The sequence below is a fragment of the Eumetopias jubatus genome, unplaced genomic scaffold, assembly GCF_037043125.1.
Source record: "Eumetopias jubatus isolate StellerSeaLion01/CBP00866 unplaced genomic scaffold, mEumJub1_p1.0 scaffold_16, whole genome shotgun sequence".
Lineage (NCBI taxonomy): Eukaryota > Metazoa > Chordata > Mammalia > Carnivora > Otariidae > Eumetopias > Eumetopias jubatus.
This window is the reverse complement of record NW_028274822.1, coordinates 23841449-23853972: the sequence shown is the minus strand read 5'-3', so window position 1 is coordinate 23853972 and position 12524 is coordinate 23841449. Positions and strand designations below refer to the sequence as shown.

Here is a 12524-nt window from a genome sequence, read left to right as displayed (position 1 = left end):
TTATACTTGGTGATTTTTATGCTTTGATTTTGATAACTAAGTTGAAAAAAATTTTTGGAAAAGGTTAGTCATTTTATTTCCTTTTTATGGGCTCTGTTTTTGCTTTTCTTAAAGCTGAGATATATTCATTGATTAAATATTGATTACAAATTAAAGTGAAGAGTTTCCTCAGTGTCTTTGAGGTTGTTTTGGTAATTCACAAATGGGTTCAAAATCCACAGATTTCTAAGTTCAGGTTATATTCTAGTACTTAGGAACTATCTACTATTCAAGAGAGTGCCTTTATGTGTTGATAAAAGATTCTCATAGGTCACCTTACTCAGATCTAAATAATAAAAGAAATAATTCATGAGTCTCTTGGGCACTTGGACCAAGTTTTTAACTTTTTGAATGACTTTATTTCAGAAATTGAAGAGAATGCCTTGGAGACTATATTTTTCAGTGTAATTGTGCTTTATAATACATTTCCCCATTATAAAAAAGTATTTTAGCTAAGTTCTTAAATTGTAAAAAAAAAAAAAAAAAAAAAAATCATTAACTCAGCCTTTTAAAAACCTTTTCTCTGGCCAGTGATGAACAGTCCATAGGCTTCATGAGATCAGCTCAACTTCACTAATTCAGCAACAAGAAGCTAAAAATATCAACATCAGCAAGCACATAACAGCCCCACTCCCTTTCATATGAATTAGGACATTAAGAAAACTCTCTGAACTGAGTAATTTCATCCTCCTGTTAATACTGGTTTTGAGAAGCTGCAGGCTTGTCGCTTAATATGGCATTTGGTCCTTGGAGCAAAGAGCAAAGAGAGATCTAGAAAATCTTAATGAGTGTTTCCTATTAACCTTCTCCTGTTTAAAAAAAAAAAAAAAGTTTCTTCCAGGCTGTTTAGCAAATTGAGAGTGTAGTAGAGGTTTTTCACATGGTATATTGTATCCCAGGACTTCCAAGGTTTCTGGAACCCACTTAGATTACTTCTAGTTCTCTGTCTTCACAGATAGTAACCCCCTTCCTCTTGCTTTCTTAGGCCTTAACAATCTCTTAACAGGTGGTTGTTTTTTCATCCCTGATCTGTGGTGCAATTCTGATGCCAATTTCTGTTAACTTCACGTTTCTTAAAACTCTTCTTCACAGTAGTAGCAGGTCACCTCATTCAGAGATGCAGCTTTATGTAACCATCATTGTTGTATTGTGTCTGAGATATTAGGCAAACACACAAAAACCCCTTTGGTGACTGGAAAATAATAAGGTTTAAGTGCAGTTGCAGATGTTATAATTCATGATAATTAAAAGTATATTTTTTCTTATTTAAATGTAGAGGTTATACAGCTCTCTTTTTCTCTCCTGAATTGACTCTCATGGAAAGAGGTTGCTCACCATGGCACTTTACTTCTGGATAATGTTACTCAGTGTGAACTAGGAAATGCATGTACTTGGACCTTATTTTTTACTCAGCATTATAAACATTCATGACTTCAGGGCATTGTTTGTAACAGAATTTACTGTTTGGATGGTTTAAAGACCCTTTTAAATGCTATTACTGTTTTCTGCTTCTAGAACGTTGGGTAATTGTTATCTTGTCTTAGACAACCTCTTTTTTTAAAAAATATTTTATTTATTTATTTGATAGAGACACAGCGAGAGAGGGAACACAAGCAGGGGGAGTGGGAGAGGGAGAAGCAGGCTTCCTGCTGAGCAGGGAGCCTGATGCGGGGCTCCATCCCAGGACCCTGGGATCATGACCTGAGCCGAAGGCAGACGCTTAACGACTGAGCCACCCAGGTGCCCCATCAGCAGAAAACTTTATTCTCTAATAAGTGGCACTGGCCTTCCTCCCCCCCCCCCCCTTAAATATGTCAAATCCATTTTTACTTGGCCTTTGCATTTACTTTCTTCTTGAAATGTTCTGTTCACAGTCTTTACATAAATACATGGTCTTTCAAATTTCACCTTTTCAGATAAGATGTACCCCTGCCATCTAGTATGAAGGATTCTTTCCAGTCATTTTCTATCCCACACCCCATTTTATTTTCTTCACAGTGTTTATCATTACTGGAGTCATCTTATTCATTTATTTCCTTATTTGTCTGCCTCTGCATCTCCATGAGAATAGGGACAATAGCTATCTTATTTACTGCTGTGTATGTTGTGCCTAGAATAATTCCTAGATACTCTCTGTATATCTATTAAATTAGTTAAAAAAGGAAAATCAAGTAATTTCCATGTATGTTATCTCTGTGTAATAATAGTTTTATTCAAACAAAAATTAGAAATATTTGATCAAGTATATTTGCAAACCACACCAAATAGTGCCTTTTTTGCCCAATCACTTAAGGTTATTTTAAGTCATTTATTGTTGTTTAAATGAATACACTAAATACATCTGCAAAGTTAAAATTGTAGTAGTTAACATGAATTGACTTCACTAAAAATACAGATGGGACAAATGACCTTTCACCCAAGAGACAGCTGAGAATTCCTGCTCTCAGCAACTGTATAATGGAGTGTAATTAACCTTGACTCTAGTCTGTGTTGGCTGACTTGCTTATGCCCTTTCTCTCAATTAGGGATCTATAAAAGTATGTCATAAATTGATGTTACTCAAGGACACTTCCCTGGAATATGTCTTAGAGTCTGTGTGTTTTAAAAAAAATAAAAGTTCAGACTATATAGAAACTATGTACAGTCAAATGAAACATTGTGATAAAATAATTTTAGAATCTGATTACTTCTCTTCTTTGAATTCCTAGTTGGATGAGTCCTTTGAGGTAAGAACCAATTTCCAGATTTTAAAAAATGACTGGAGTTCAAGAATGCTTAGGTACTGAGCTGAAAAATGGAAGACATAGAGGTGCCTACTTTTTAATGCGTTGTCATTTTAATCAGATTCTTTTGGGTGCTTTTCAGGTGCTTCTCCCCTTCCTTCACCCTTTCTTTTAGGAAAAGCTTTGTCTTATGGAATGAACATGAATGTATGGGTAGATGTTCTCTTACATGGGTAGATGTTCTCTCCTATCTACCTCCTGTAGCTCCTGAGTATTGGTGTTCCATCGCTTACTTTGAAATGGATGTTCAAGTAGGAGAGACATTTAAGGTTCCCTCAAGCTGCCCCATTGTTACTGTTGATGGATATGTGGACCCTTCTGGAGGAGATCGCTTTTGCTTGGGTCAACTCTCCAATGTTCACAGGACAGAAGCCATTGAGAGAGCAAGGTATTGTTGATTGTATAGTTATTTTAAAACTTCAACATAGTACGTTGTCATTTATTTGAAGTTACATTTTTCAATGTAGATTTATAAGGTTTTGAATATAGATAAAGGTCATCTTGAAAATTCAGAATTTGTAAACATTGCGTTGTAATTATAGATGTTTGTTATTTAAAATATGATAAAAATGGTCTTTTGTTTAAGTTAGTGATGTTTCTATGTTTTGAATAGTAAACTAGACCTTTTGGTATCCAGTTAGAAACAAATCTGTATTTTCTCTTATTGTATATTATTTCTACAAATCTATTGAGAGGAAATAATATAAAATGAGGACATGTTTCTGCAAGTATTATTTATAATATTGGAAAAAATGATAGAAGGGAAATGGTTAAGTAAATTTTGATGAACTTTCATTTTTTATGTATTAAAATGTTAATTAAAAGTTTATATAGTGAATCTAAATGCTTAAGATGAAATATTACAAGAAAATATTCATAGTTTTAGGTACCATATGATCTCAGATCTTTAAGGAAGTGTGTGTGTGCTTATAGTCATAGCTCTATCATCACTAGCTGTGTGACTTTGGCAGATTCCTTACTCTCTAAGCCAGTGCTGTCAAAGAATTTTCTGTGATGAAGGAAATAGTTTATATCTGTGCTGTTCACTGCAATAGCCACTGCCTACATTAAAATATGGCTGTTGAGCACTTAAAATACAACTCATGTGATTAACTGAATTTTGTAATTTAAATGGGCACATGTAGCTAGTAGCTGTTGATTTGGACAGTGTAGCTATAAGCTTTTATATGCCTTAGTTTCATTTATAAAATGGGAATAATCATATTTACCTTACTGAATTGTGAAGGTTAAGTGAGAATTTATATTAAATATTTGGCACAGAGTAAGTATTATATATGCTCATAATTATAGATGAATGAGATATTAAAAAAGGAAATATATAAAAATGTTAACAGTTGGGTATCTTTCAGTAATGGTGTTATATAACATCTTTTATTTTTTTTTAATTTTAATATTTGGTATGCTGTATAATCTGAACTAAAATTTATATTTAAATACTTATCAAAATAAAATGTAATTCCCTTTTTCTTCCTAAGGTTGCACATAGGCAAAGGTGTGCAGTTGGAATGTAAAGGTGAAGGTGATGTTTGGGTCAGGTGCCTTAGTGACCATGCAGTCTTTGTGCAGAGTTACTACTTAGACAGAGAAGCTGGGCGTGCACCTGGAGATGCTGTTCATAAGATCTACCCAAGTGCATACATAAAGGTTAGTTGCACTTTTACTCAAACATTTTAGACTTAGAAAGCTCTATTTGTTTAAAGAATTGAGATGGAGGTGGGAGGAGAAGAAAAATGTCTTTTTTATGTGTTAAATAATCAGAAATTATGTTTGTGTATAAAACACATTTCCTGGGGCATTTATTGACATGATTGGCTATATCTAGTTTTATGGTTGCATTCATGCCCTATTGTTTTACTAATAAATTTGTTACATGTTTTAGAGTAATACACAGGCTCTTGAAAATATTGAGTGAAATCTCGAAATTTGCCTTCCTTTGATACATGAACGGTAAAAATCAGACTCTAGAAATTTATCTTAGCCAGTCTTCAGGATTGTATGGAGGGGAATTCTAAAATTAATAGCTTTTCAAATTAAGAACCTGAGAAATGAAAAATTCTTCAATACCAGGTTTTAAAAAGTTATTTTGTACATTAAATGAGTTTTATTTATCATTTTGCTTATTAAGCCTGAGGTGTTTATCATTTATTCAACCCGTATCAGTTTTAGTTTATAACATACACGCTTTTGAAAGAAAGATAGTTGGAATTAGAAAGCCTAAATATATTTTTAATTTCAGGTTTTTTACAGTCATCCTAAGCATCTTCATTGTTGGCCATTGTAAGTGGAATTAACTGTAACTCATCACTTATTCCCAGGAAACTGCTTAGCGTACAAATAATACAGTCAAATAGCATATACAGAAATGGAATTGCTTGATGGCCTCACAACAACAAACTTAGTATCTCATTTTCAGTTACTGCAGTTCAGTTAAAGGATATAGGGATCTTATTTTAATATGAAACTTTCAGATTTTTCAAGTATAGAGAAAATAACAAATCCTTATGTACTCACCATCCAGCTTTAACATTCATCAGCATTTTATCAATCTTTATTGTGTTTATCACTGTACTTTTTTCTCCAGTAATTTAAAGCCAATTCCAGATACTATGTTAGTTCATTCATAAAATACTCTAATGTAAATCACTAATTGGTGAATATTTCTAAAAGACATAATCACAATGCTATTTATTACACCTAACAAAATTAATAGTAATTCCCTGTTGAAAATCTTGACAATAGAGAATCTTTGTTGATGTGTTAGAACAGTGGAATAGAATAGAACAATAAAATATTAAAATACGTTTATTGATAGGATATTTATGATGTGGAAATGTTGATAATATGTAGAATGTGATCTTATTTTTATAAAAGAAATAATATCAAGGATATTTGTATTCATTTTTTATATACACCTACAAGTCTAGAATCGTGTACACAGTGTCTTACCAGGAATTGTCTCTGGGAGTTGGAATTATCTTCATTTGCATTTTCCAGTTTTTCCCACAAGAAATTTTAGTTATTTGTGCTTTATTGTTATTTTTAAGTGGTGTTGGATTTCCTTATATGCTTTACAGTCTATTTTATGTTGGTTGGCAAATTTGTCTTGAGAGAATTAATTCATTTTATTTTTTATTTTTTTCCTCCCTGTTATTGCTTTTCCCTATAGGGCAGTTTTGCCTTAGTCTGGCACCCTGGGATCCACATCTCAGTACCAGTTCTTTTATTTAGGAGGTAGAGGAATTTTGTCCCATGAGGAAATTGAGTTCCAATCCCCAGGTATGCTCAGGGCCTAATTCCTATTACATAGGTTTCTGATGCTTATCTCTGCCATGGGCAAGAATTTTATTCCTAGGTGCATTTCCGAATTAGCTGTCAAAGTATTTTACCAGCACTTAAATCATGGGCAGGTACCCAGTTGTAGCCCTCAGAGAGCCTGGCTATTGTCTCTTTCCATATTACAATAAGAAGTTGAATTACTAACCTCTACACCTTTTTTTTGGTCTTGTACCCCAAGTACCTCCTGTCTTTAGTTCCTGCTCTCTACTGTAGATTTTGTTTATCCATCATCAGTAGATGGACACATGGATTATTTCCACTTTTTGGCTCTTATGAATAATGCTGCTCTGAACATTCTTGTACAGGATTTTAGATAGATGTTTTCCTTTTCTTGGATATATAAGTAGTGGATTTGCTGGATGGTAAGATTGAGTCTGTGTTGAACATTTTGATGGACTGCCAAGTCTGTTTTCCCAAGTGGCTATATGCCATCTTACATTTCCACCAGCAATGTATATATGAGAGTTTCAGTTTCTCTGTACTCTGAGCAACACTTGTTATTATCTGTCTTTTTTATTTTAGCCATCTTAGTGGATGTGAAGCGGCATCTCATTGTGGTTTTAATTTGCCGTAATGGCTAATAATACTGAACATCTTTTCATGTGCTTATTGGCTATTTGTATATCTTTTCTGGAGAAATATCTATTCAGATCTTTTGCCCATTTTTAAATTGGGTTCTTTGTCATTTTATTATTGAGTTGTAAGAGTTCTTTATATATTTTGGGTAAGATACATGATTTGTGCATATTCCTTTCTTTGGCTTGTCCTTCATTTCACTTTCTTGATGATATGATTTGCAACACAAAAATTTTTAATTTTGATGTGGTGCAACTTATCTATTCTTTGGTTGCTTTTGCTTTTGGTGTCTTATCTAAGAAACCATTGCCTAATCCAAGGTCATGAAGATTTACTCATGTTTTCTTCTAAGTGTTTTATAGTTTTAGTTCTTTAATTTAGGTCTGTGCTCCATTTTGAGTTAATTTGTGTATATGGTGTAAGGAAGGGATCCAGCTTTGTTCTTTTGAATGACAACATCCACTTGTCCTGGCAACCATTTGTTGAAAACTGTTCTTTCCCTTATCAATTATCTTGACACCTTTGTTGAAATTCATTTGACCTTGAATGTAAACGTTACTTTTACTTCTGTGCTATCAATTCTATTTCATTGATCTGAATGACTCCTTATGACAATACTACTCTGACTAGATTACTGAAGCTTTGTGGTAAGGTTTGAAATTGGTAAATGTGAGTTTTCCAACTTGGTCCTGCCTCAGCATTGTTTTGGCTATTGACTGCTCTTTGTATTTCCATGTGAATTTTACTGTTGGCTTCAAGGATATATACTTGTAATAGTTCTGTCCTTTGTGCTCATAGCAGAGAGAGAAGCTGTTCATACATACCTACTCATCCATCTTGACTTGGAAATCTCTGGATTACTTGTGTAATTTGCAGTGAATGGATAAAGAACTATGGTGTTGATTATATATACTATGTGTCAGATGGGAGTTATGAATTATTCAATGTAGGGTCATATTTAAAACGTTTGAGCTTAAAAAATGTGGAATCTTGGGGCGCCTGGGTGGCTCAGTCATTAAGTGTCTGCCTTTGGCTCAGGTCATGATCCCAGGGTCCTGGGATCAAGCCCTGCATCGAGCTCCATGCTCAGCGGGAAGCCTGCTTCTCCCTCTCCCACTCCCCCTGTTTGTGTTCCCTCTCTCGCTGTGTCTCTCTCTGTCGAATAAATAAATAAAATCTTTTTTTAAAAATGTGGAATCTTGTATAATTAAAGTAATTTTTAGGATTTTTCAAATAAATGTAACATCTCTATTTTGGTACAGATGGCTCTTAAGAAGCCCCTGAGGTATGAGACATATCATCACTTGCTAAAACACTGTCATGGATAAATTTTTATGGTAATCTCAGGCTTTTGCCATGAACAATAATTACCTTTTGGGACTTTTTTTTTACACTTTTTTTTTTTTTTAAGATTTTATTTATTCATAAGAGACAGAGAGAGGCAGAGGGAGAAGCAGGCTTCCTGCTGAGCAGGGAGCCCGATGCGAGACTTGATCCCAGGACCCTGGGATCATGACCTGAGCCGAAGGCAGATGCTTAACCATCTGAGCCACCCAGGCGCCCCTATCTTTTAGGACATTTTAGTGGAGTAAAAACCAACATCCCATTTTTGTCATAATAACTGTTTAAGGTTTAAAAAGAATTATTTCTGTTTACCAAGCATATTATTGTTTCAGAAGACTCTTACTAGCCAGAAAAAAAGAGATGCAAGTATACACTAAGTCTTAACCATTGGCATTTTCTTCATTTGTGAATTTTTTAGGCAGTAGTAACTAAGGGATTTGTATAGTGCTGTTTAAATTGTCGTATTCCCACCAGAGATAATATTACTGGGGTGAATTATATTCAGATAACACAAACCTCTGAAAGGAGTGCCCACACATTGGGAATACACCTCCCCCTAGCCCCCTAAACATGCACACACAAGCACATTTTTCTCCTTTTAATTAAAATGAAGAAAACCAAGGTTCGGAGACACATTCTTTTATTTTATAAACCAAGAAGCTAGAACTAAATTGTGGGGGGGGGGGTTTCTTCTAAGATGTTGATTTTTTTCCCTTAATCTTTCATGACATTGTAGTCCTCTGACATTCATGAAAATCTGATGTAATGAAATGGCATTTTACAAGCTTTACATGAAGCAAATGTTTGAATTCTAAGTGGCCTTACTGTTCTGCTTTCAAAAGTAAGATCTGTTTTGTTTTGTGGTGCTTACTACTGGGCAGTCAGAGTTTTAACAGCTTCATTGAGATAGAGATATAATTCATATACCACGTAATTCTCCCATTTAAACTGTACAATTCAGTGATTTTTTAAAATATATTCACAGTTATGCAACCATCATCACGATCAATTTTCAAGCATTTTATCCCTCTAGAAAGGAACCGTGTACACTTTAGCTGTCATTCCTCAGTGCCCCCCATTTCCCTCAGCACTAGACAACCACTCATCTACTTTTTCTCTCTACAGATTTGCCTATGCAGATTTTGTATAAATGAACTCGTATAGTGTGGTCTTACATGATGTCTTTCACTAGGCAGAAGGTTTTCAAGCTCCATCCATACAGCGTATATCTGTACTTCATTCTTTTTTATGGCTGAGTAATACTCCATATACCACATCTTGTGTGCTAATCCATTCATCAGTTGATAGATGAGTTTCCACGTTTTGGCTATTCTATGAATAATACTACTATGAACATTAGTGTGTACAAGTTTTATGTGAATGTATGTCTTCATTTCTCTTGGATATACCTAGGAGTGGAATTGCTAGATTTTAAGGTAACTTTGTAGCATTTTGAGGGACTGCCAAACTGTTTTCCAAAGTGGCTTAACCATTTTACATTCTGATCAGCAGTGTGGGAAGGTTTCAGTTTCTCTATAGTCTCATCAACACTTGTTATTATCTGTCTTTTTGATGTTAGCCATCCTAGTGGGTGTGAGGTTTTTGATTTTGATTTCATTTGCTGGTTTTTGGTTTGCAGTTCTCTGATGCTGTCGAGTCAGGTTTGTTTTTGAACACATATATGTTAGGGGATGCTTTTTTTTTTTTTTTATTAGAGAGAGAGAGAGAATGGTAGAGAGCATGAGAGAGAGGAAGGTCAGAGGGAGAAGCAGACTCCCTGCTGAGCAGGGAGCCTGATGCGGGACTTGATCCCGGGACTCCAGGATCATGACCTGAGCCGAAGGCAGTCGCTTAACCAACTGAGCCACCCAGGCGCCCGTTAGGGGATGCTTCCAAACCACAGGTAGGCTAGGTTGAAGGTTATTATAATCCCAGCTTAAATTGATTCTCAATTACCATATATTGTGATTCTTATCTCCAGGTCTAGTAACTTAGCAAATTCTTAATGCAGTCTTATGTTCAAATGCCCAGTATACCAACACAGTTATCTGTTTCTCTTTCTGGGTTACTAGTTCTTGGTGTTGATTTAAACTGAGAGTATTGTAATTAAGCCTTATATATGAAAAATGCCAAAATTTTGACTCCTGGTTGAAAGACAGTATCCTGAAGATGTTCACATTGAGCTTTATAAGACTCACCTGTATTAAGTAATAGGTTTGTAATAAACTTATATGAGAGTAACCATAGGAAACATGCTTAAATAAAGTGATTAAGTCAGGAATGGTGATCAGAAATATCTTTTGGGAAGTGCCTGGGTGGCTTAGTTAAGTGTCTGCCTTCAGCTCAGGTCATGATCCCAGAGTCCTGGGATCGAGCCCCACGTTGGGCTTTGTGCTCAGTGCAGAATCTACTTGTCCCTCTCCCTCTGGCCCCCCCTCAAATAAATAAATAAAATCTTTAACAATCAGTCAAATAAATAAATAACTTTGATCTGAGCCCAAAAGGATATTTAAACCTTTGGTTCCTTTGTTTTTACTAACAACTCAGTCAGATTCTGCAAGGAAGATGATTGCATTTCAATGATAGCCTTCATTTTGCCATCCAGTATAACAGATAAAATCTATTATGGTTTAATGGATCAGATACAGTGTAGAGTAGAGAGGCGACCCAGGTTTTACTTAGCAGTATAGCCAGTAATCATAAATTTTCTGGTTTGAGTGCTTTAATTACATAAATAATCTGTGGAAGGATTTGCTGAGGTGCTTAATGAATCATCTCTGCATCTGCAGATAAAAGTCATAATATTTTAAAATTTCATTTTTGTGGCTACCTATAATAATGTGTGGCTGGTGTTGGTCTAGATTTAGGCTAGGACATTCATAATTGTGATTGTTTACAACATTGTAAGGAATCTATGTGTGAAGATCTATTGGTTATTTTTAATGATTCATGGTGGGGAGTGGGAGTATGTTGAGAACATATTTGAAACCTTGGAGTTTATAAGTAAGGTATATTCCCTGTTTCCAGGTAGTAAGATTGTATACGTACCATACTTGGTTAGTGATGCTTAAAACAGTTTTTTTAAGTGGTTGTAAAGACTTAAATGTAAAACACAAAACTACAAAACTCCTAGAAGAGAACATTGGAGAAAACCTAGATCTCCTTGGGTGGGGCAGTGACTTTAGGTATGATACCAAGGGTACAGTCCATGAGAAACAGTTGATAGGCTGCACTTCATTAAAATTAAAAACTGTGAGAGGCTGTCAAGAAAACTGTAAGTCACAGACTGGGAGAAAATATTTGCAAAAAACATACCTGATAAAGGATTGGTATCTAAAATATAGGAAACTTTTAAAATTCAGCAATAAGAGAACAGTCTGATTTAAAAAATGCAAAAGACCTGAAGAGATACCTCACTGAAGAAAATACAGATAGCAAGTAAGCATATGAAAAGATGTTGGACATCATATGTTGTTAGAGAATTGCAAATTAAAACAATGACATACCATTATATACCAAGTAGAATGGCCAGTCTAACACCGACAGCCCAAATGCTGGCAAGGATGTGGAGCAACAGGAAGTTGCATTTATTGTTGGTGGGAATGCATAGTGGTACAGCCACTTTGGAAGACAGTTGGTAGTTCTTACATAGTTAAACATACTCTTACCATATCACCCAAAATTCACACTCCTTGGTATTTACCCAAATAAATTAAAAACTTATGTCCACACAGAAACCTGCACAGGGATGTTTATAGCAGCTTTAATTGCCAATAATAACCAAAACTTGTAAACAACCAGGATGTTCTTGAGTAGGTGAATGGGTAAATAAACTATGATACATCCACGTGATGGAATATTGTTCAGCACCAAGAAGATGAGCTACCAAACCATGAAAAGACATACAAGACATTTATAAGCATATCACTAAGTGAAAGAAGCCAATCTGAAAAGACTACATACTGTATGATTTCAACTACATGACATTCTGGGAAAGGCAAAACTATGAAGACAGTAATATCAGTGGTTCCCAGGGATAAGGAGGGAAGGGTAAATAAGCAGAGCACAGAGGATTTTTAGGGCATTGACACTACTCTTTATCGTACTACGGTGTTGGATATATATAAAATATATATATATATATTGATATATAAAATCAAGAGTAAAACCTAATGTAAACTATGACCTTGGGTGATGATTGTGTGGGTTCATCAATTAGAACAAATGTATCACTGTGCCAGGGGATGTTGTTCTTGAGTGGGGACAGAGAACTCTTTACTTTCTGCTTAGTTTTAGATGAACCTAAAACTGCTCTAAAATAGAAGGTTTATTAATTCCTTCTTTAAAAAAAAAAAAAGTGGTTGTAGAACTGTTTGGCTTTTCAAATATTTGAGTTCCTGCTTTGTGCCGTGCTGGGTAATGCCT

General features: G+C 34.9%; 1 protein-coding gene across 2 annotated transcripts in view; it reads left to right on the top strand.

Annotated features, from left to right (window-relative positions):
• SMAD4 (SMAD family member 4) overlaps nucleotides 1-12524 on the top strand; it is a 56815-nt gene that overhangs the window by 33903 nt on the left and 10388 nt on the right. Inside the window, exons 9-11 of one of the 2 annotated variants that reach the window (XM_028098144.2) lie at nucleotides 3027-3210; nucleotides 4319-4487; nucleotides 6010-6119. In XM_028098144.2, the coding sequence (XP_027953945.1) occupies nucleotides 3027-3210; nucleotides 4319-4487; nucleotides 6010-6078 (422 nt within the window). In that variant the 3' untranslated portion in view covers nucleotides 6079-6119. The remainder of the gene's footprint in view (nucleotides 1-3026; nucleotides 3211-4318; nucleotides 4488-6009; nucleotides 6120-12524) is intronic. The other variant, XM_028098143.2, reaches the window with a different exon arrangement.